The sequence below is a fragment of the Sceloporus undulatus genome, chromosome 1 (genome assembly GCF_019175285.1).
Source record: "Sceloporus undulatus isolate JIND9_A2432 ecotype Alabama chromosome 1, SceUnd_v1.1, whole genome shotgun sequence".
Lineage (NCBI taxonomy): Eukaryota > Metazoa > Chordata > Lepidosauria > Squamata > Phrynosomatidae > Sceloporus > Sceloporus undulatus.
The window spans coordinates 257,291,835-257,316,446 of NC_056522.1; the positions used below are offsets into that span (position 1 = coordinate 257,291,835).

Sequence of the window (24,612 nt, forward strand, 5' to 3'; positions counted from 1 at the left end):
ATCTCCTCTGATACAGATGTCCTAACTGCAAAGGAGGGCAAGGCACTGCAGAAAAATGTAGAACATTCAGCACAAATGGAGGATGGGATCAAATTAAAAACCACTCACAGAAAAATAAATGCATGATTATTGGTCCTGCTCCAAATGGAGGCTGCCTGGGAATTCCTCCTTGACAGAAGGTTGGAATGGAGGGCATAACCTAGAAAAGTAGGACATCTAGTCACCCTGCCTCTGAACCAGTCTTGCCAAGAAAACCCTGTGATAGTGGACTCTCTGGAGTCCAGAGTTTGATCCCCAGCTCAGCCATGGAAGCCCACTGGGTGACCTTGGGTAGGTCACATTCTCTCAGCCTCAGGGAAAAACAATGACAAACCTCATGTGAACCAATCTTATCAAGAAAATCTTGTGATCGGGTTGCCTTATGGGCAATATCGCATTATGCTTTGACGGCGCTCTTGTGCCCCTTTCACTGCTGTTGGATTCTGGGGTTTGCAGTTCAGTGAAGCCTAAGAGCTCTCTGGCTGAGGATTCTAAATTACTCTCCTTGAACTACAAATCCCAGGATTCCACAGGAGGCAGTTAAAGTGGAACAATAGCCCTATAACAGTAAAGAGGGTGGTATCTGGAGTCCAGGGTTTGCCTCCCTTCTTGGCCATGGAAGCCCACTGTGGGCGAGTCACACTCTCTCAGCCTCAGGGGGAAACCATGGCAAACCTCCCCTGAAGCAATCTGGGCAAGAAAACCCCATGCTAGGTTCAGCTGAAGGTCAGCATCAATCGGAAATGACTTGGAGGTCCAACAACAGCAGCAGCAACAACAACAAGAAGAAGCTGGGCTCTGTCAGGGATTTTCCAGGAAGGGCTCGGGAGGGGGGTCCGTTTGCTTCCAAGGGAGAGGAGCTGATGCTGTCAGAAGGCGGGCGGCTGAAGCTGTCCTCCTCCTCCTCCTCCCAGTAAACACCAAATCCACCCGCTTTCTGCAAAGGAGAAGGAGGAGGAGGAGCAGCGTGTGTCGGCTACAGTGAGTCTCTCCTCCAGGCCCAAAGGAGGAGGCATTGCTTTGGGGTGGCTGGGGGGGGGGGTCTAAAGGGGTCTAAAAAGGAGAAGGAATGGGGGAGATCTCCACTTGGGAGGAAAGCCAGCTTGGCTGGCGCTACACTGTCCTTATCCGGGGGGAGGGATCTCTTCTTGCTATGCAGTTATCGCGCTCTCATCCCGCGTTTACTACCAGGGTTCTCTTCTCTCGGATTTGGAGGTTAGGGAAAGACTTACAGTAGTGGGGGTTGAGTGTTGGACGCTGGAGTCCAGGTTTGGAGCTCCCCCCCACCTTTGCTCGGCCAGGAAATCCACTGGGTGGCCATGGATGGGTCACACTCTCTCAGCCTCAGGAGAAGGCCAGGGCAAACCTCCTCTGAATAAGTCTTGCCAAGAAAACCCCATGATTAGGATCTCCTTAGTGCAGTGGTCTGAGTGTTGGGCTATACGTCTCTGGAGAGCAGTGTTATTCCCTCCTCGGACATGAAACCCACTGGGTGACCATGAGCAAGTCACACTCTCTTAGCCTCAGGTGGAAGGCAATGGCAAACCTCCTCAGAACAACCCTGGCCAAGAAAACCCCAGGATAGGGTCGCCTTAGGGTTGCCATAAGTTGGAAACGACTTGAAGGCACACCACAGACATCACAACACATTTAGAATTGTTTGCCAGAGAGCTCCTGGGGAGACTCACCAAAGTACTCAGGGGGTTCCCTAGGATGCAGCCCTGGTAGCTAGAGTGGAATCATAGGGCTATAATTGTGCAGTGCGATCAGACCCCAGGAGGCCAGGGTTCCGCTGGCTTACCTGGAGCAAGGAATGCTCTCTCAGCCTTGAGGCAACTTTCTCGGAATAATTCTTGCCCAGAAAACTCTATGAGAGGGTCACCATAAAACAGAGTTGACTTGAAGACAGACAACAAATACTTGTAGGGCCAAGTCCTCCCCGCCTTGGTGCCAGCAGCTTTTTCCCTAAAGGATTTGGGAAGTGTGGTGTATCTGTTTCCTGTCAGATCGTGGACATATTTGTTTCTCCATTTGCTTTCACTGCTTTCTTGAGAGTTGTTGCATGCCGTCAGGTCGTTTCCAATTTATGGCTCACCTTTTTTATGGTGACCCTAGCAGTGATGATGAACCTTTTAGAGACCCAGTGCCCAAACTACAACACAAAACCCACTTATTTATTGCAAAGTACCACAACCCTCTGGCTTTCTAGTGACAAACTAGTGAACTCTGTGTTGGGACAATGGTGTGCGTGCCCACAGAGAGGGCTGTGAGTGCCATCTCTGGCACACGTGCCATAGATTCACCATCACTGCAAAGGTGAACCTATCATGGGGTTATCTTGGCAGGTATCTCCAGAGAGAGGTTGTCATTGCCATCCTTGGAGGCTGAGAGCATGTGAGTTGCTCAAGGACACCCAGTAGGTTTCCATGGCTGAGCCAGGATTAGAATCCTGGTCTCTAGAGTCATAGGCCAGTGCTCAAACCACTACACCACGCAGGCTTCCTGAGAGTCCCCTCTGCCAAATTACTTTCTTCATTCTTCTTTTGATCCATTGGAATCGTGGAGCATTTCACTGAGCATTTCTTCTTGTTGTCTGTTTTCCTTATTTGTTTATTTCTTTCAGCCTGATTTATCATTATATTTTTTTTACAGGTGATATTTACATTTATTTATAAATCTTTCATCCAGTCCAGTACCCCTTAGACAATCATTTCATTATTATTATCCCCATTTCTCTATCCCACTTCATGTCATTCAGAGGAACTTTAAAATCCATGTATTTGAGGTTTATCAGATGCGAGTTTTTGGCTATTTTTCCCACCTATCATGCAATGTTAGCATCACGAACATTGCGCAATAACGCAAAAGCGCGATGTTCTTCCAGACGCCATTCATTTCTATGGGAGCCCGTTGCGCAACGCTCCCGTAGTTTAAGCGTCATTCCTCCCCCTTTTGGGCATTGTGGGTAAAAGTGGAAGCCAGGCCATGGTCTCCTGTTATCTTGCGAAATGTGTTGTGAAATGGTTTGGTGTGGTAGGCATCAGCGCAACATAATGCTAAAGTTACTGATTGCTAAGTTCCCATGATGCAGGGCTGCTTTTTGACCCCATTCCCTTCCGGTGGCCTTCTTTCCTTCCCCCCACCCAGGGAGGGGGTGGCGGCTCTGTCTTGCATGAACACCTAGGAGGTTTCAAATGTAAGGAACCTCCAGGGGTCATTCATTTCAGCCCCATTTCCTCTTTCCTGCATGGACACCTGGGAGGCTGCCCCATTTCTCTTTCCTGCATGGACACCTGGGAGGCTGCGAATGAAAAGGGTGCCTAGGGGTCATCCATTCCAGCCTCATTCCTCTTTCCTGCAAGAACACCTAGGAGGCTAGAAATTTAAGGGGCCCCTAGTGGTCATCCATTCCAACCTCATTCCTCAGCCCTGCAAGAACACCTAGGAGGCTAGAAATGGGCACTCGTGTACATACATGCACCTGGATATACACACACACACACACACACACACACACATATTTATGTGAATATTTTCTTATAAACAGATAGAGAGAGAGAGAGAGAGAGAGATATGTATATATAAATATATATAGATCGATGTATCAATACTGACTGCTACCAATCCCGTCATCCACTGCCTTTCCCCAGGGGCCCATCTGCACCTCCCCTTCTGCCTGCCACTGATCCCATCATCCACTGCCTTCTCCTAGGCCCTTGGACAAGTCACACTCTCTCAGCCTCATAGGATGGAAATGGTGAACCCCATGTGAACAATCCTCCCACAGCTAGCATGTGCATATATATGATCGCTCATAGTTATAGTTATCTACCCGCCTGTAGATCTGCAAGAACACCTAGGAGGCTAGAAATTTAAGGGGCCCCTAGTGTTCATCCATTCCAGCCCCATTCCTCTTTCCAGCATGAACACCTAGGAGGCTGCAAATGCAAGGGTCCCCTAGGGGTCATCCATTCCAGCCCCATTCCTCTTTCCTGCACAGACACCTAGGATGCTGCCACTGAAAGGGGCCCCTGGGGATCATCCACTTGCAAATTCAAATGGGCATGCGTTCACATACATGTATGCGAGTATAGATATCGATATAGATATAGATGTAGATATAGATATACATACATATATGTTAATATTTACTTATAGACAGAGATAGATAGATAGATAGATAGATAGATAGATGTTGTATCCTTATAGTTTCCTCTGGCCTATTCAAATGGACACTCGTGTACATATCATACATATTTATTGAATATATACTTATAAACAGATGAGTAGATAGATAGTTACATGTGTGTGAAAAACAGGCCTGTGGGGGAGTTGGGGGGGTCGCTTCAGCCATAGGGAGTGTGAGGAGAGAGAGAGAGGGAGGGACAGAGGAGGGAAAGAAGCCCTCCTGCCTCCAAAGCAGTCTTTGGAGAGAAAAGAGAGAGGGGTGTAGTAGGGCTAGGGGGTGTTTGCTGTGCTCCATGTGTATGTGGGGGGGGCGGGCGGCGGAGGAAGACAAGCTTGTGAGGGGCTGGGGGGGACTGCAATAGGAGCTCTGAGGAAGGGGCGAGAGAGAGGAGGGAAAGAAGCTCGCCTTATCCCCCAATTTTGTCCCTCCTTAGTCTGTGGGTGAAGCCCAGGAAAAGAGAGGGATTGTGGTGGGGTTAGGGGGTCTTGCTAGCCCTGGAGGTTGAGGGGGTTGTATCTCAGCACCAGGAGACTCCTGGCTGGTGGCTTCTCCAAGCTTTCCTTCCCTCCTTCCTTCTTTATTCCCTCCCTCCCTTCCTCCTCATGCCTTTCATTCACAGCTCTGGTTGGAGAGAGAGAATCAAAGCGGGAGGACAAGTGTTGGGGTTTGTTGCTGCTGGTGCCAAAGCAGCCTTCCTCACATTTGGCTTTGGGGCGCCTGGCAGGGAAGGTTTCTTGTTTGGCACCAGATATGTGGATATCTGCAACCCTCCCAGAGAAAGCTATCCCCCTCCCTGGAAGCAAAAAGGCCACCAAAACCTCCAAGGCGCATGCGCAAATATGTTGTTGCGAAATGCGAAAGACAAAAGGAAGGCGCAAGTGTAGTAAATAGTTCTGCAATGCGTTATTTCACATCAGGGAAATCGCAGCTTTCGCGCAACGTCGCGCTATTGTAACGCTAACATAACGTTATGAGTGAAAGACAGAAAAGCAAGCAATATGGTAAGACATCGCGCGAAATAGTCATTTCGCAACGTTCTTTACACTTCCTTAGCGCAATTGCAGGATCCAAAACTTGAGTCTGATAAACCTCTTTCTTTCTTTCATTGGCTTGATGATTCTTTTCCCTGTCCATGAGTACTGGGATACCAGACAACAAAATGTTACAGTATTTCCTGCACTGCAAGGGGTTGGCCCGTGGGTCTTTTCTAGCTCTATGATTCTATGAGTACAGTCGCCCCTCCATTTTCATGGGGGATCCATTCCGGACCCCCCTGCAAAAACAGAAAATTGCCACTATTCAAGCCCCATTGGCTTGAGGTGACACATGCCTCATTTTGTCCCCCTCCATTTACCACCTGTGAACAGGCGAGGGACACGAACCTTAAGTCCATGAAAACAGAGGGACATCTGTATATCCTCCCTTACAAAAGTAACACTGATTTTCAAGTTCCATGGTTTTTTTGGGAACATCCAGTCTTTACAACCAGCGGTGTAGTGGACAATCAGAGCATTTGTTTTCCAAACTCTACCTGTACGTAAAAGAAAGAATCTAGTGTTTACTCTTGGCTTTTCCCCTTGGTTTCAATTGGAGCTTGTTTCAATTGGACCTTTATTTTCAATAAAGGTCCAATTCTCATGCCCAGAACTGGACACAGTATTCCAGGTGAGGCCTGGCCAAAGCAGAATAGAATGGCACTATTACTTCCCTTGATCTAGACATTATACTTCTATTGATGCAGCCTAGAATCATATTGGCTTTTTTAGCTGCCACATCAGACTGTTGGCTTACATTCAATTTGTGGTCTACTAGGACTCCTAGATCACATGCACTGTTGTCAAGCCAGGTGTCCCCCATCCTATATCTATGCATTTCATTTTTTTCTGCCTAAGTGCAGTACCTTACATTTCTCCCTGTTGAAATTGTTTTATTAGTTTTGGCCCAGTTTTCTAATCTATTGAATGACTTTAATAAATTAGAAAGCTGACCCAAATCTAACAAAATCTAACAAAATGAATTCTGATCCATATCAGAAACACCACACTAGAGTCCCAGTCCAGATTGGGCTGGCCATACAAGGTTTTTTTTAAGTTTTTTTCATTTTTTTTAAAAAAAAAAGCCATTGAGACCATTGTCAACAACATCTGTTCTGGTTTGGCTCTTGGGTTCTACTGCATCTCCTCCCCACTCCATTACCCTTTTTCTTTCCTATCATGCAGATCTTTTGCAATAATTTTCAGTCTCCACTGAACCCAAGGACACTGTCAGTGCAACAACATTAGAACAAATTGAGCAATCCATGCACCGCATGAAGCAATTAGCTGGAATGATTTGTCTTGATGTTTTGTTCCAGAAGTGATGAACCAGCTGACCACAGAGAGCATCTAGTCCAAGGGCCACCTAGCAATATTGGGCCTAGCAAAGAGAAATAAATGATTTAGGAGATTATCACATGGAGGATGAGACGTCATTGTCCTCTCCCTGTCCCGTCCTTCTCACGCAATCACGAGAAGGACTTTCATGCGATGTCATGCTTATCGGGACACTGTCCCATCCAGAAAGCATGAGTGACAGTGACTGTGGGAAAGTCTTTCAAATGACATTGCATTGATCCTGTCATTGTCCCCTCATTGAAGTGGCATTGCCCTGGCATTTTGCATCAACAGTCATTCACATTAATGCAGTGGTGCTTCAATGACAGAATAATGACAGGATCAGTGCTATGATATGAAAGGCTTTTGCGCAATTCCACTCACAGACAGGTATAGACAGGAGAGCAATCCCGTCCCTATCCTGTCTCTGTGTTATAATCTTACTCTCTTGTGGTCCATTTTGGACAGGAGAAGGGGTTTCTAAGTATGCAATTAGGAGAGGTTCAACCTAAGGGGTGAGGAACATGCTGGACTGAAACCACCATCACCCTTCACCATTTGTTATGTTCACTAGGGCCAATGGGCTAGTGACCACACATTCCCTATCCGTAACCTAGCTCTTAGGACTTCCTTTGATGGATCCTTTCTTGGGAGAGAAACTGGCAACCCCAATAGTGGCAGAAGCTGAGAGATAAGACTTTAAAGTAAAATTAGCCTATTTAATCTAGAGCAGTGCTTCTAAAGCTACCTGACATGAGAAACTGGCATTTTCCTCCCTTCCTCCCATTGTGTCAGGGACCTATACCATATTTGTGGCCAGTGACTACAATTGTTTCTTTTTTCCTGGAAACTCTCCAGGGACCAGCAGGTGACAGCTCACAGACCCATCCATAGACCCCCATTTTGAGTAGCACTGACTCTACTCCTTTCACGTAGCCGGCCCTAACAATGCACCTGTTATTGTTGCTACATGTGGATATGAAAGCTTTTGTAAAGCTTATTTAGCTGGTAGTGGGTAGGTAAGAAAACCTATCATAACTTTTATCTCTTCAATATACTGTCTTTAACACTCCAGCTCAGTGCCTCCAATCAGGATCTCCTGGCTTCACTGTAGAATTTTCTGTAGAGAGAAAGAAAGACTGAAGTCTACGAAAGCTCGTGCTACCAACTTCTTTCTTTCAGTTAGTCTCAAAGGTGCTACAAGATCTCTCTACATACTGATTCTACAGACTAACATAGCTATATCTTTGAATGCTACCACTGTAGAATTTTCTGCTATTAATGAATGGAGCAAAGAAGTTGCCTTCTCTTGCTAAGGCAGAAGGTGCCCTCAGCAGTTTGTGAAAAGAGGAAGGAAGTGTCTGTGTTTGTATGAGGAGTATGCTGGTACACATGGTTCAATCCTTCTTGCTGTAGGAGCAGCTAAACTAACTACTGAGCTAGTTTATCATGCTGTCTGCAGAGGCATCTTCTCTTTTCTATTTTGTTTCCTCTCAACGAAGCCAAGGGAGAAAGCCAAGAGTAAACACTAGATTCTTTCTTTTATGTACAGGTAGAGCTTGGAAAAGTAGTATATCTTCAAAGTACTGTAAAAGTACTTTTTTGTACTATAACTCTCTTGTAACTTTTCCAAGCTTTGTTTCATTGGGGATAAAAGGAAGCTGGCCAGTGCCTGGCAACATAATAAAACAATGGCAAGCTGAAGCTCCAGGTTTTATTGGTTGACCAAACAGGGTAAAAATTTCTATTAAATACTTTCCTCACCAGCACCACACACACCCATCTTATTATAGCCTTTTTAAAAAAAAATCAGAAGTGACATTCTGGTCGCTTATGGTTTCATCAAAAGGGATGGATGTCACCTATGGATGTATGTGTTCTATCACTCCACTTTGCAGCAAGAACAGCTAAACCAAGAATTGACAGAGGACTGTACAGAATCTGGAGACTACACTGGGCCCATTGTCCATACCCTGGCAGCTCCATGGTTGTCCACTCCTGGCTTAGTCACTCCCACTAAAAATTGAATACAGTTGGCCCTCCACATTTGTGGATTTGACTTTTACAGATTTGATTATTTGCGGTTTTGATTTGTATGTTCTCTCTAGGAATCCTAGTCTAGGTCCTCCAGTTCAACTCTATCAGAGGTTGGCCATAGAATTGTGCTGGAGAACCTAGAAGTTCCTAGAAAAATGCTTCTCTAGGCATATGTAGGCCCTCCAGCATGATTCTATGGTCAACCTTTGGCAGATGTTGACCATAGAGTTGCCCTGGAAGACCTAGAGTTTTCTGGGGAGGTGGTCTCTCAGGTAAAAAAAAGTAGTGTTTTTTATCTGCATTTTCCTCCCCACTTTCATGGGGGCCTTGTGATCTTAACCCCAATGAATGTGGAGTGCCTACTGTAATTGACTACCATGCACGCTCTGCTTATTCACAACTAGCCTGCATTCTGGTAGATTCCTGGCATATCATTGCCAGGCAGATATACTGTACACATTGCCTTTTCAAAACTGGTTTTCACTTTAGATCTCAACAACAACAACAACAACAACAACAACAAAAATAATTGTATTTATATTTCCTGCCTCTCCCTGCGGATTGAGGCGGGATTACATCCAGTAAAATTCATACAAGAATATAAAAATACAAAAATATAATCAATAAAATACTAACGACAATAATAGTTTCAAATAAAGATTAACTGTATCATCATACCATAATAGCAACAGCAATAAGGTTGTACAGAAATTACAATCAAGGAGTGGAGCATTAATATAACAAATTTCCTATACAGGGTCAGGTGGGTAAGCCCGCTGGAAGAGATCCATCTTAACTGTCTTCTTGAAGGCATGAAGGGTGGTGGTTAGACGGATCTCTTCCAGTAGGTTATTCCATAGTTTTGGAGCGGCGACACTAAAAGCTCTTTGGGAAGTCATTGTTAATCTAGTCTTTTGGTATTCTAATAAATTCTTTCCAGATGTTCTGCAAGTGTGAGGTGGATTGTGAAGACTGGTAGCCAACAAAGGGTAAATGTGACATCGCTCTAGGTATAAAACAATTTTAAAATCTTGTTGCATCTTAAAGATTACCACATTTAAGTTGTCATAAGTTTTTATGAATTAGAGCCCATTTCATATGATCCATGATTTATTACTTAAGTCGGCAGATTGTGATACAAATCCTTGCGTGGATGGTTGAAGGGGAGGGGTTATAACTGGTAGGATCAAAGGAAAGTGAAATGCAAAAAGTACAAACAAACATAGAATCCTAGAGTTGGAAGAAACCAAAAGGTTCAAGCACCTGCCATGTAAGAATACACAATTAAAGCACTCTCAACAGATGGCCATCCAGCCTCTGCTTATAAGTCTCCAAAGGAGGAGACCCCAACACACCACATGGCAGTGTGTTCCAATGATTGGTACCATAATCGTGATCTTTAACAAACAGTAGGTGGGTGATAACATACATTCTTGCATTGATGAACTGAAAAATATATGTGGTGTGATTCAAAAGCCTTTGTCCCTAATCACCACCACCTCCATGCAAAGTGTGTTGTCTGAATCAGTGTGTGAGCATGTCTATGCATGGCTTCACATACAGTATGTGAGAAATGCCAGCTGTGCCTAGAATCTGGCTTCAACCCATTCTGCTCTATTTAATGTGTGTTAACCTCTCTTTGCTACAGAAATGGCCAGCGCTGTGACAGAGTGTGGAAATGTAAGGATCATCACACAAGTGGTCCAGCAGCCGGGTCCACAGTCAGCAGATGTTGCTGCTGCTAGCATGCTTGGGTCTACTTCCACTGTGTCACAGATGATGCCACCTGAGATCAAAAATGTTGATACACTGCCAAAAGCACTTGGGGTAAGAATCTGTAGATTTATCAAACTAGGCCCAAATCCCTGTCAGGCTTGTAGATGGTCAAGTCATATCCTCAATGGTCCAAAACACACTTCAGAAATAATCCAGTTTGATACCGCTTTAACTGTGCTGGCTCAGTGCTAGGGAATTCTGGGAACTGTAGTTTTGTGAGTCATTTAGCCTTTGTTGTCAAGAGAGCTCTGGTGCCACAATAAACTATAATCCCCATGATTTCCTAGCACTGAGCCAGCACAGTTAAAGCAGTCTCAAAATGGATTATTTCTGAAGTGTGTTTTGGACTAATGTCTTTCAAGCATCTTAATGAATCCAGTTGATTAAAAAATGGAGTCATATACTTTACTCATTAACATATTCCAATGCTTTGTAATTAGGCTTCCCTCATCTGAGGGCTTGAGCCCTTATTTCTGGACTTCCAGGTGAACAAGAATAACCTGAAGGCATGAGCATTACCATGAAAAGTGTGCACACATGTACATATACATACACTTTCCTCATTCATGAAGCCTAGTGTTTGCTTATTTGTTTATTTGTCTGAATGGTACAGTCTATGCTTAATTCATTGTGCTTAATAGCATCACCAGGGGCTGTTCCTTGTATTAAGCATCACTTTCTCTGATATCACAAGGAGTCATTCCTTGATTGCATGTTTTGGCTCTGAAATCTCAGACCCTGGGATAATCCTGGCCTGACAACCCTACTTGTGGGAGTATTCCAAAGGCTGTTAGACTATGGACCAAACTGCATATAAGACAAAAAGCCATTTCACACTACATAATTAAAGCACTATGAATCTAGGATCTGGATATGATACTGTAAGCTCTGGTAAAATACCTGTTACGGCTTCTTTGAAGATGGACTTACACAGCTCTTTAGGATGATGGGGATGCACAAGCCAAGCAAGGTGAAGAGAAAGAGGTTTGCTGATTTTGATTCAGGAGAGATGTAGTTGGTGACCTTGAGAGGAATGATAGGATAACGAGGAGATTTTAACTGTGATGAAGGAGGTGATTCCAGTGAAATATATGTTGGTGACGGTTGATAATGCGATGGTGGATATCACTGTTTAAACATATGAGGAGGGTAGCAAAGCTGATGATGATTATGTCAGTGATGATGACAGCAGCAATGCTGATGCTGCAGATATTCATGAATAATAATCCAAAACCTTTTTCTTCTCCCCCTCCAGGCTGTACATATTGTTTTGGGGGCTACACAGATAAGCTTTGGCATTGTTCTAACTATAGCACAGGGGAACTTAAAGACCCTCACTGTGAAGAGTGGGATCTACTTCTGGATTGGGATCTTGGTAAGCAAACTTTTAGACAGGCTGGGAAATCATCCATCAGTCCATAGCATAACTTTCTCCAACATGGTGCCCTCCAGATGTTTTAGATGACTGCAACTACCATTAGCCCCAACTAATGTCATAGGACCGTGATGGCGAACCTGTTGCACACGTGCCACGGGTGGCACACGGCGCGATTTCGCCAGGCACGGGGGGCGAGGGAGAAGGCGGAACAGGGGCGTGCCCCTTCTGCCTCCTCCCTACCATTTTCGAGCCTCCCGCTGTCTCTCTGAGAGCGAGAAGCCAGAAAATGGCACCTGGGAGGAGGAGACAGAGGCGTCTGTCTCCTCCTCCCAGCCCTCTTCCCTTCCGGCTTCCTTTCGCATGGAGCGAAGGCTGAGGAGGAGGCGGCTGGGACATGTGCCCAGCCTCCTCCTCCTCCTCCTCCTGGCTTGCCTTTGCTTGCCGGGAAAGGGCTCCGTGGAGCCCTTTCGCGGCGAGCAAAGGGCAAGGGCCCTTTTTCTGGCCTCTGACAGCCCCAGGAGGGACCCTCAGGGGCCGGCAAAGGCCGGAGGACAGAGCGCCATCCTACACGGCCCTTTTTCCGGCCTCTGACGGCCCCAGGAGGGACCCTCAGGGGCCGGCAAAGGCCGGGGGAGGAGCCAGAGGCTCCCTCCCTCTGAAAAGGGGGTGGAAGCCCCACCCCCTTGAGGGCAGAAGCCCAGCCCCGGCACTCAGCACCCATCCTGGGGGTAGAAGCCCCGCCTCCGGCATGCGACCTTAAAAAGGTTCGCCATCACTGTCATAGGAGCTTTGGAAGGTGCAGAGGGTTGTGTACCTAGTCACAGACAGAGTCAGGGAAGCTTGGAGATAGAAGAGGGGGCCCAACAAAGAGTAACCCACCCACAATCCCCTAATGCCTATGGCTCACTCAAATGTTTATTCAGCTGCAAACTTTGCTTCTGTCTAATAGATACTTGCATGGTCTTCACATGTGACAAGGAACTTGTTTGCTTCATACTTTTCCCTATAAAGTGAGGACTTCTGAGTGGTTCTACATGTTACTTTTCTCAGGAAAAAACATATTAGTTATCAAGCAGAAACATGTGAAGTAAAGTGAGCAAGAAGTGGGTAAATGAAGTTTTGAATTCTTTCTCAACCTTGGGTGCCTACCTGAATTCTGAGCACTCTCATTTCTGGATATGTAAAGAGATTCAACCTGATGCTTGTCTTTTGTTTTTCCTGTCCTGTACAGCTGTTATTTTCTGGGTCATTACTTGTGGAGATGGAGAAACGAAAGCATGTTTGGCTGGTAAATATTTTCTCTATGTGTGTTTTCTTAGGAGTAAAGCCAATATAATACATATGTGTCACAAGCTGATGCCAGTACCTTTTCAGAGTGTAAAAGGGGTATCTTGAGGGGAAGTTGCTCATGCATATTTGCAATGCATTAGAATGAGAGAGAGAGAGAGAGAGAGAGAGTTACAATGCTGTGTTGTGATCTGAGGACAGGTATATATTCATAGGTTAAATCAGTTTAATGTTCCACTTACAAATCCAATCATTTATATATCACAGTAGTCATCCATAAATTTGTCCATGCTTTTATCAGGTGTGCCATCAGAGCACATGAATGATTTAATACATGTTCTGAGTGCACATGCCTGCCAGGGATCTTGTGCCTTTGGCAACAGCATGTTGGGCAAACTGAACTCAAAAACCCCATTCACATAGAACTCGCTTCAAAGTTGAACATACTGTCATCAAAATACAGTTGCAATGAGGAGTAGTAAATATTAAACAGTATGTGCAGAATAAATACCATTGCTTTAGAATGGGGAGTCAACGTGAGAAAATATGAAAGACTGCATGGGTTTGGAATTAAACAGTTTGAGGTTGTAGGGGGATGATAAGAGGAGGAAGAGATGAGAGAAAGAGATAGGTTCAACAGATGGAGGAGGAGAGCAGCTCAAACACTTGTTTCAAGTAGAGTCCATCCTCCAGAATATTTACCTTTCCATTTATATTCCTTTTTAAAGTATCTCAGGATGGGCAAATGAGGATGGCATCAGTAAGCTTTCTAAAATAAAGGAGTTTCTTCAAACAAAGAGTGTACATCCTGGGCTACCTGAGAGACCTTGCCCAATATTTAGTTTAACAAAAAGATGATGATTTTCAAAGGAACATGTATTTTAAAAAGCTATCACAGAAGCATTAAGTCCATCATCCTTGCCCCAAAAGAGATGTTTTCTATCTAATTCATTTCATGCCCACTGTAGGGCCATATGCTGGGAGAGACCGAACATAGTATGTGGGATAATTGGTATTTCTATAGTTTTATCAGGAAACCTAGCAGACCTGGTGATGGTAAATAATGGAGTTCAGCAGGGGTGCTAGCTAGATTTGATCAGGAGAGCCCCTTTCAACTAACCTTTGCTATCTTAGGCGATAGATATTTTAAGATATACATATGTACATCTTGAGAGAGGTGTTGTACAGATCTGGCTGTTTTCCTAAGGCCTGTGGTTTACACAAGAGCTGGAAAATGTGTGGATCTCCAGGTACTGTTGCACTTCAACTTCCATTGCCCCTAGACATGGTGAGAAATGATGGAAGGTGCATTCCTGCAGTACATTCCCCATGCTGTCTCTTCATATTAGGCAGCATCCCATTAGTGACAATAGGTATGCATAAGTGTGGCTTACATATGCATAAGTCTCTTTTTGGACAGGGCACAGGGGGGTTACCCCTCCATGCACCATTGAAGACATCTTCCCAGCAGTGTCAAACCCTGGGAAGAAGAGAAGGTAGAAGCAGTGACTGCCTACCAGTGGGAAGATGGGAGACAATTCAGACAAAAAAGTTGCTGCTGCTCTGGGCTCCAGGCAGAAGGGAAATGAAATTGCTCACTATCTGCACATGAACCCTTCAGCTGAGATCAGCTGTTTCTTCCTCTGAATTGCCTCCATCTTCTCATCTGCCCAAGTAAAGAGCAAGTTACTGGGGACCCTCCTGACACTTAAAGCTGCCAGGATAAGAAGAACCAATAACATCCAAACAATGATACCTTTATTGGGCCAACCAAAATGCACACTTACATGTTGCAAGCTTTCAAAGCCATGCTGGCTTCTTCATTGAGCAAGGTGTTAAAATCCAAACAGGAGAAAAGACGTTAGTTTGCAGACTGGCACCTCCTTCTTTGGCCATGTGGTCACTGGGAGATTATCATGATGACTTCAAAGGAAGCATTTTCTTTGAGTTGCAAATGAACATTAAATTTCCTTGACTTTGAGAATCTCCCAGTGACTACATGGCCAGAGGAGGGGGTGTCAGCTTGCAACGAACCCTCCCTACCATCTGAACTAAGACCAGAAACAGCAAAATGCAGGCCTATGACTAACATCTTCAATTTTTTTTCTCCAGTTTGGCTTTTAACACCATACCTGATGAAGAAGCCAGTGTGGCTTTAAAAGCTTGCAACATGCAGTGTGCATTTTGGTTGTTCCAATCAAGGTATCATTGTTTGGATGTTACTGGATTTGCTATGTGGCCAACAGCTATCCCTGGATGTTTTTAGGATGAAGAGAGGACATGGTAGTGCACAGGTGGAGCATTACACTTCACCTTCTCAGTACAGGGTCTTGATTGTTCTCTGCAGTCTCTCAAGATAACTTGCCTTGCAGCAATGTACAGATCTTGTTCATCAAGACAGCAAAGGTAGTACAGTACCCCTTATCCAGAAATAACTATGTGGAACTTCTATAATGTCAATAAAATCAGGGTAGTAAATTCTGAGGTTGGCAATTTCTTTTCAGAGGTATGAAGCTGATCTAATAATTTTACCATTTATTTTATTTATTTAACTTGCTGATGAAGGTCAGAGCTTCGTTAATTGCCAACTTGTTAGTCTGTGTGGCTGCACTGATTGCAATAGTCCTCCATGCTACTGAGATTGCACACCAGAAGAAATCAGAAAAACTTTGTGATGAACTTTACCTTGTATACTGCAATCATCGTGAAGCGGTAAACTTCCTCCCCTTTCTCTTATTTTGTCTCTTTCTAAGTGATAGGGATGGAACAAATATTCAGAATATTCCAAAAATGATTTTAAAAATGCTGATGAGAATCCTAGATAGATGAGAATTATTCCGAGAGGGAAACTTACAAGTTTCCTGCACAGAAAATAGCTTTTCCGTGCATAAAATAACATTTCTAGACAAAAATACCACAAATATTTTTTGCACTTAGGGCTTTATCATACCAGCCCTTTTCTCGCTGCAATCACGGGGGGAGGGGGGGGACAGTAATGTACCTCTTTTAGTGCCACTGTTACTGCATCGGTTTTCTTTCAGGTGAATGGGGACTACTGCCCCCATCACACTCCCTTCTCATCCTCTGCCTTAACTCCACCTTCCCTTCCCAGCATGTATGTATGTATGTATGTACAGTATGTATGTATTAGCTGTTCTTGTGCTACTTCAGAGATCTGCAATTCTGATTTAACATTTTAAATGTTTTATCAGAAACTTTGATGCTGTGGAACTCTGGAATTGTGTGACAAAAAGAGGAGAAAAACAATTTAAAAATAGCAAGGTGGAGGAGAAAAGGAAGAGGAGGGGGACAATGATTGCCCATAACACGACTGCCATGGGAATGATTTCTGCACCCAGGGCATTGCTTTAATGGCAGCTCATTCACAGGTTTCTCCCATGAATGAAAAGAGATGGTCAAGGGACAGGGCAAGAGGGAAGTGGCATCGTCACGGATGCCGCTTTCCTCCCATGGGAATTGTGGTCTAAAAGCCACATGTGACAAGTCCCTTAATAATCTCAAACTTCAAACAGTCATTAGAAACTGAAGAGAATTTTGGTAAAATTATTTGTTCGTGCCTAAAGTTTGAATGAAATGTACAAAAATGTACATCCTTAATTTGCATATATATTTGTCCTTCCATATTCGCTAAGGCACAAGACCCCCATGAATATGGAAAAACTGCAAATAACAAAAACACCATGTTTTTACCTGAGAGGATGCCTTTCTAGGAATCTCTAGGTCCTCCAGTGCAAGTCTGTGGTCAACATCCAACAGACACTGAACTTCACTGGAAGAGCTACGAATGCCTAGTAGAGTATTCTCTCTAGGAATCTCTAAGGTGGGTTACAGATGGGCCGTTTGCAGCGTGTCCGCGACGTGCTAGGGTTGCCTCGGGGCGGAGCATGCACACGCCCCGCAACCCGAGCACGTCACGCATAATAATAATAATAATAATAATAATAATAATAGGTTTTATTTATATACTGCCCAATCACTGGGAATCCGAGCGGTTTACAATAGAGGGGATAACAGACAGTTCCCTGCCCACATGCTTACAATCTAAAAGACACGACACAAAAGGAGAAGGGAATGGTGAGGGGGGGGGGAGGGAATCAGGTCCAGCATTCTTCTCTCCCTCTGAGGCCCGGACCAACGCATGCGCCGCAATTGCGCAGCACCGTCCATACGGCATGTGCACCCGCCACGTCACAGCTGTGCAGCTTCTAGACGGAGCTGCGCAGCTGCGACGTAGCAGCCCCGCCTTTGGCGCTTTGTGGCGTCGCAAAAAGGAGCCGCTTTTTTGGGCTCCTTTTTTGCTGCGCAGCTGCACCGCGCTATTTGTATGTTGCGGCGCAGCTGTGCAGCAAAGTGAGGCGCTGAGGAGGCACCTCTTTTGGGCGGTCTGTAACCCACCATAGTCTTTCAGTGCAACTTTTAGTTAAAGTTGATCATAGAGTTGTACTGGAGGACCTAGATATTCATAGAGAGAATATATTAATCAAATCCCTGAATAATCAAGTCTGCAAATATCAAAGCTGCAAAAATGGAGCAATGAGTGTAGTTGTTGTCTGCCTTCAAGTTATTTCCCATGTAGGGCATTCCCAAATGACCCTATCATGAGGTTTTCTTGTCAAGATTTGTTCAGAGGGGATTGCTGTTGCCTTCTTGTAACTTGCTTAAGGTCAGCCAGTGGGTGTCCATGGCTGAATGGGGATTCAAACTCTGGTCTCCAAGTCATGGTCCAACACTCAAACCACTATACCATATTGGCTCTCATGCATGTAGTAGCATTCTCCTAAATTCTAATTAAAATGACCTCATTCAGCTAAGGCTCAAAGCACAAAGAAAGCTTCTGTTCTGTGTCGTAATGAATGCAGAAATTGGTTTCGCTATAGCACAGGAGAAGCCAACTGTGGCCCTCCATATATTATTAGACCACAGTTCGCATGATCCTTCCACATTTGACATACAGGTTAAGCTGATGAGTCCCTATATTGGGAGAAAGGCAGGATATAAGAAAGTAAAATGCATATTTCACACAACTGAGTTATCAATGCCTCATTCCTGCTGGTATCATCTTAATATTTACAACCAGGTGAAGGTTTCATTTTTAGAATAACAACTTTTCAGATTAGTTTTAGACTTGTGTGTACTCACACACAACATGTACATACATACACTGATTTGGTTACACTCTTAGAAACACATCATAGATAGGTAATTATGAAATTATTATGAAGTGAACTATTTCCAGTATAATAGGTTGATCAATAATATTTGGATTACTTTTCTGCTGTACTTTATTGGAAGGAGAAAAATAATCATTGCTTTAATAGTAACAATGTAGTTTAATTTAACTAAAACAGTAACATTATAGTTTATATATTTTTGCATTTGCTTAAACATCCACGTTTGTTAACTGATGTGGATAAACAAAATATCTTCTTTTCAAAAAACTTAAGACTGTCAGCCTGGTCCACACATGAAAAGCTTAAAATACTGTCCCTTAAAAATAAACTTAGCACTTAAGAGGTAAGGGATTGATTGCAAAAGAACAATGGGACTGTGATCTCTGCAGACACAAATTCACCATGTTGAGCACAGTAAAACCAACATCTGTTGTAATATCCTCTAAACAGAAAAATTGCCCAATCATCTTACAGAAACCTCTGGAAGAGCATGTCATTGTGAATGGATTAATGGAATTACTTTACCACAATTTTTGAACATTGCATGAATATCCATTCTCATGCTAATTAATTAAAAACTAATCCCATGATGAATAACCTTTGGACCAAAATGTATCTTCACTAGAAAACTATCTTTAGATAGATTTTTTCTTAAAATAAAAAAGCAATTTAAATTTTTAAAAAATCCAATATACATTTTAAAGATCTATTTATTTATTTTTAAAAACATTTATTTTTATCCACCCGGCTTGATTTTATGGTGTTTTAATTTTTAAAGCCACTGTGAGAATTCTTGTGGACCAAGTTTGAAGTAAAATACTGAAAAAATGTTTTCAAAAAATGTAAATGTAAAGGCTGGGATTGTTCTGATTCTATAAGGTCCAGAAAAGTAAATATTCTTCAAAGCATCCTGTCTATACACTAATCTTACATCAAAAATAATTGACAGAAATAATTAATCTTTTGGTTTTACAACTGATTAGAATATGTTGCTGTATAAGAGGTAAAAATTTAAATGGATAATGGGAATGTTTCTTTAGCTACGAAGGTTTATTCATCATGATCTTCCTGCTGGAGTTCAGATTGCTGCCAAGTATTTGCACTGTCTCCAAGTATGTGTGTAAGAGAGGGAGAAGTGGAGCTCCCTTGAAAACAAGAAGAAAAATGCTCCGAAAAATGCCAGTTTTGAACACCCAAGCTTCAGCATTGAGACCCTTTTCAGGGCATAGCTGGTCAGTCCACCTCTCCATCTTTATAGGTTCCTTGTATCTCATTCAAAAGCCTTCAGATATTAATCACTAAACCAGAAAGTTCTGTAGGGCCAAAATGCTCTGAAACATGGATTCTGCATTCCTAGGCTATGGGTTGCGATGGTTCTTCCAGTTTGGGAATTATAATCAATTGAGTTCCAAGCGGCTAGATCAGTGGCACTCAGCATGACTGTTCCTTGCTTTGTCCACAGGAACTGGTATATGGACTGAACTCGATCTTTATCATCCTTTCACTCCTTGAAATATCCATCGCAATCACTGCCTTAGTGACTGGATACAAGGCCTCAAGACAGGAGCTTTATCGGTGGATGGTAAGAAGGGAACTCCATTTTTTTAGCTTGCTGTTGTTGAAGCATACCTGGTCCCAAAGCAGTCTCCTTTATTTTGTCATTTAAATTCAAGTCAAACTCAAAATATTACCACAGTTTAGGAGCACCAAAGATGCTCTTTCTTCCTTTGCCCAAAGCCATCTTGACTGGCCAAATTCTGTGTGTTGTATTCTAAAAAAGTGACTTTTCCAAACTCTAATCCTGCCCAGTGCTTCTTTCTGGCTTTGACAGTAGGGCTTCAAGGTACGAATGAAACACTTGAAAGCTAGGAATCAAAGATTTGATTCATTATCTATGGACTTTTTTAGATCCTGATTTTTCTGCCTTGTTCATATTTTTGTGGTCTTTGAAGACATAGGCAAAAAATGTGTGTTTGGAGAGAAGGGATAAAGTACAGAATAATTAATAACTGAAGTCTTTTGTTGTGAATCTTTCCAGATATTGTAATTCCTGTCACACCACTTGTTGCAGTGCTGAGTACTGTACCTAGATTATTACTTTGCTTGATGCAAATTGGCATTGAACATCTCAACACCTTCCCAAGAAAGACCACAAACCTGAAGAGAAGCCACCTCTAAATCCTGATGACCTTTTGCATTATGTGCCTCTTTCTAGAAGGAAAGGAAAGGGTCTAATTTGCATGTGAAAGGGGGAACCAACAAGCTAATCAAACGGGCCTTCCCAACCTGATTTTTCATGAAAGTGTTATTGTGATGAGCATCTTAAAAATTCACATGCTATATTGAAACTGAAAATATATGTGAAAGTTAAAGAAAATGCCTAGCAGTTGAAATACACTTGTGGATCTTAAAGGTGTGGGTTGGGAATCTGTTGGAGTACATTGTTAATGACCATGCAGTAAATTTCTCCACAAAAAGATCTTCTGTGAAGCCTATCACAGCAAAAGAAAACAAAACAAAATGAAAAAAACAACACTATCAGAACCTCAGCTATTTTGTTTTAAAGGAGAAAGATAAATCTTTATTTACCAAGGACCTTATCCCTTCAATTCTGCAGCTTGCTCCAGTACTTTTAAGGTTGCAATAATGTACATACCTGCTCCAAAAGAAGTGCCACTGAATTTAATATGACTTACTTCTAAGTAGACATATAAAGTATTGCACTGAAAGGCTAAAAACATATATAACAAATGCCAGTGACACAGCCGTGCTCAGTTCTGAACAGACAGGGATAGGATCGGGGGAAACCAACAGTCTTACTTGCATAGGCTTCCCAGAGCAACAACTGAAGAGGGGTCCTGTATCATTAATGGCTGTGTGTCAGCCTGTATTACCTGGTTGTGTGACAAGCAGCCCCTGCTGAAATTCCCTCTTCTACACAGCCATTAATGGTACAGAAGGTCTTTCTAGTTTTTACTCTGGCAAACAGTATTCCTGTGTGTTGCATACTATCCTCTTGCCTTTCATAGAAACACTTTGTTGCTTTCTTGTCTGAGAAAATTCAGAACCTCTAGTGTTACTTGCAGACAAATAGCAGTTACTCAGTGGAAACACCTGAGAGATTATTAAGTTTATACTACAAGCCTATGTATAAACAACTCTAGATAAAGAGAGGCTGGTGTGGGAGCAAGGAAGACATAGGGTCTTAATTAGTATCCTTTTGTTGCACTATAATGGATGATGTAGGCAGATCAACAAATGATGATCTGCTGTGTTTCACCTACTTTTTTTCTTCTGGTAATTTGCAAAACTACAGCAGATAGGTCAACATGATTAAATCATTCAGTTCAGTGACCAGGCCATTTGATTTGTTAACATTAGTAAAGTTCTTATGTTACCATACAGTTTTGTTGTTGTGTGCCTTCAAGTCATTTCTGACATGGTGACCCTAAGGTGAATATATCATGGGGGTTTGTTGGCAGGTTTCCTCAAAGGGGTTTGCCATTGCCATCCTCTGGGGCTGAGAGTGTGTGACTTGCCCAAGGTCACCCAATGGGTTTACATGGCTGAGCTAGGATTTGAACCCTGGTCTCCAGTCATAGTCCAGCGCTCAAACCACTACACCATGATGGCACCATTTCTGGAGGTAGGAAAAATAAAAACTTAGGGGCCAATTTAAGTACTTTGTAGAATGAAGAGAAGTCTTTTCCACTAAGACTTGGCTAAGCATGTCTCCTTGATGTGCTAGTTTTGTATGTGTAAGATCTTTTACACTTCAGGGAAAATTCAGGAATGTCATCTCCTCCATCCCGCTGCCTGCATCCCAAATAACACACACTAGGAAAGACTTAGTCACAGCCTTTCTTAATCTGTTATCCACCAGATGGATAGGGCTGTAAGTGCTACAGGCCTCTAGCCAGCTATGGGACAGCAGAAGTCCAGCACATACAGAGAGAAGGCCATTTCTACTAGATGTGGAAACTGGTCAGTATGTCAGACTTAGCAAACTCTACTGGAGGAACCACCCCTACAGGGGCCCCATTCACACTCAAGAAATGACCCACGTTATTTCATGGATTTGCCTCATCGAATCTCTCCATGGCATTTTATCCCATACAAATGTCATGTCTCCAAGGGTCTCTCTTAGTGACTATCTGATTCTTTTTCTCTAAGTTTCAGTGAGAATCCAGTATTTTTTATTTTTTAAATTTTCACTCAACATTATCATTTTATAAGTAATTCTAAAGACAATGTTTTTATTATTATCAACTCTGTATGAAGTATTTCAAGGAATTAGTAATGGTTCTGTCTTTGTTTTTCTTCTTTCAAAGTGCCTGTAAATCTTTGCTGCATTTAAACAACAAAGATGTCTATGGGAGCCTATTTGTGTGTATGCTTATATGCCCTATATATGCCAAGAGCTCATCTAAAGGAGTGGTTAAGAAAGTGACAGAAGAGACCCCATCTCTTCCATCACTAGTGGGTTTTAGCAAGCCATGACTTTCAGCTGTATGATTGTTAAACCAAAACAATCTGAGACAGTGAGTCTGTGAAATTTCATGTGATTCCTGAGTAGACCGTTATTTCTTTCACTTTTGCCTCGCTGTTAAGAGAAGTGAGCCCTTCTTGTAATGAAAAAATATCAAGACGTTGATTTTGCAACTGCTTTGCAACTACTAAAAAATGTGTGCTACTGCACTGGTGTGAATTATGTATGAAAATGAGCACTTATCCTAAGCCTCTGCACTAATATTACTCTAAAGAGCGTGATGCTGGCACTGTGGGTTTAGCAGTAGCTCTTTCCAAGGATTTTAGGCCAGACTGTTGAGGGTGTTTACTGTATAGCACTTCCCTGCTATTTGTTTTATACATTTATACTAAAATATGCTTGTCACTGAGGTGCGAAATACCCTTTCCCCATAATAAAGGTGACTTGTTTCTCTATGTGTGTTTCTGTTTCATATGCAGGATCAGATTCCACCTGTAGCCTAACCAGAGACTGGAAAGTTACTAATGGGGGGATATGTGTGTTTCATTAATAATGAATAAATAATCATTAAAAACTATTCCCATTGTATTTATCCCAGCACTAGTTTCGTTTTTAAGCTTTTAAACCACAGGACCGTTGCGTTTATCTCTCAGGCAAGCAAACCGATGCTCAAATTTTTACAACAAAGACTTTTACAATATATGGAATGGGAAATGCCAGATGTCCAGGCTGGGGTCAGGAAAGGAAGAGACACAAGGGATCATATTGAAAACATATGTTGCATAATGGACATTTCTCACTCCATATAATAAAAATCTTTGTTGTAGATTTTGCCTGCGTGGGAGATCAATGTAATGGTCCTGTGATTACTGCCATCCCCGATGTCCCCTTCCTTTGGGGTTGGAATGTACATGGAATGTCGGATCTGGCTATGGTGACATATGCCTTGATAACATCCCCTTTGGACTACGGTAAGGCACTCTATGTGGAGTTGCCTTTGGAAACTTCAGAAGGTTCAAAACACTGCAGCTAGAATGCTGATCTGAGCCAATTATAGGGAGCATATAATTCCCTTGTTGAAAAAGTTTCACTGGCTACTGGTTCATGTCCGGCTTAGGTCCAGACTATTTGAGAGACTATGGGGCTGTACAGATGGTGCCTAAGGGGCTGCGGGATGCCACCCCTTTCTTTGCTGGATCAGGGCCACGGCAACCACACACGCGGCCCTGATCTGGCCTTTCAGTGGCACAAAAGGAGTCGCAAAAAGTGGGTTAGTTTTACATCACAGAAAGGGCGCCCTAGCCTCCGCTGTGACATCTTTTTGCTGTGCCAAAGACGCAGCATGATGCCGCCCGCCAACTGGTCAGGCGGATGGCATGGGGGTGGCCACCGTGTGGATGCTACGTCCCTACTCCACCCTGAGGCCAGCTCCTTATGCCGGTCTCCCCATATGAACCTGCCAGAGCCGGAAGATCTCCAAGCGAAGGCTTTCTCTTGGTCCCACTACCATCATAGGCTCACTTGGTGAAGACACAAGCTTCTCAGTGGCTGTTCTCAGGGATGGAGGTCTAATCATAATCAACTGTATGGGGCAGTGCTCATAAACACCCCACACACATACACACACACACACACATTCATACATACACAAATACACACACGTACATACATATATATATATATATACACATACATACGTACACAAATGTATATACACACATACACAAAAACACATGTATGTACGTGTGTATATATTTGTGTGTGTGTGTATATATATACACACACACACGTACATGTATGTATACACGGGAGAGAGAGAGCGCGCCTGCGTGAACGTGGCTTGACGCTTTGTG

The 24,612-nt window shown here is 43.2% G+C and overlaps 1 protein-coding gene across 1 annotated transcript; it reads left to right on the forward strand.

Annotated features, from left to right (window-relative positions):
- Positions 1–860: 860 nt before the first annotated feature.
- Positions 861–23,214, forward strand: LOC121929932 (membrane-spanning 4-domains subfamily A member 12-like). The gene is made up of 7 exons (XM_042465966.1): positions 861–1,020; positions 10,286–10,464; positions 11,669–11,788; positions 13,023–13,079; positions 15,644–15,790; positions 19,733–19,852; positions 20,309–23,214. Exons 2-7 carry the CDS (start codon positions 10,288–10,290, stop codon positions 20,315–20,317), a joined length of 630 nt encoding a protein of 209 aa, XP_042321900.1. The 5' UTR covers positions 861–1,020; positions 10,286–10,287; the 3' UTR covers positions 20,318–23,214.
- The last annotated feature ends 1,398 nt before the right edge of the window (positions 23,215–24,612 follow it).

What these genes read in the sequence shown, in the direction of transcription:
- LOC121929932 (XM_042465966.1), top strand. Translation starts at nt 10,288, where the DNA reads ATGGCCAGCGCTGTGACAGAGTGTGGAAATGTAAGGATCATCACACAA. An exon ending in CACTGCCAAAAGCACTTGGG is followed by an intron (nt 10,465 to 11,668) that starts GTAAGAATCTGT and finishes CTCCCCCTCCAG; the next exon opens with GCTGTACATATTGTTTTGGG. An exon ending in ACTTCTGGATTGGGATCTTG is followed by an intron (nt 11,789 to 13,022) that starts GTAAGCAAACTT and finishes TGTCCTGTACAG; the next exon opens with CTGTTATTTTCTGGGTCATT.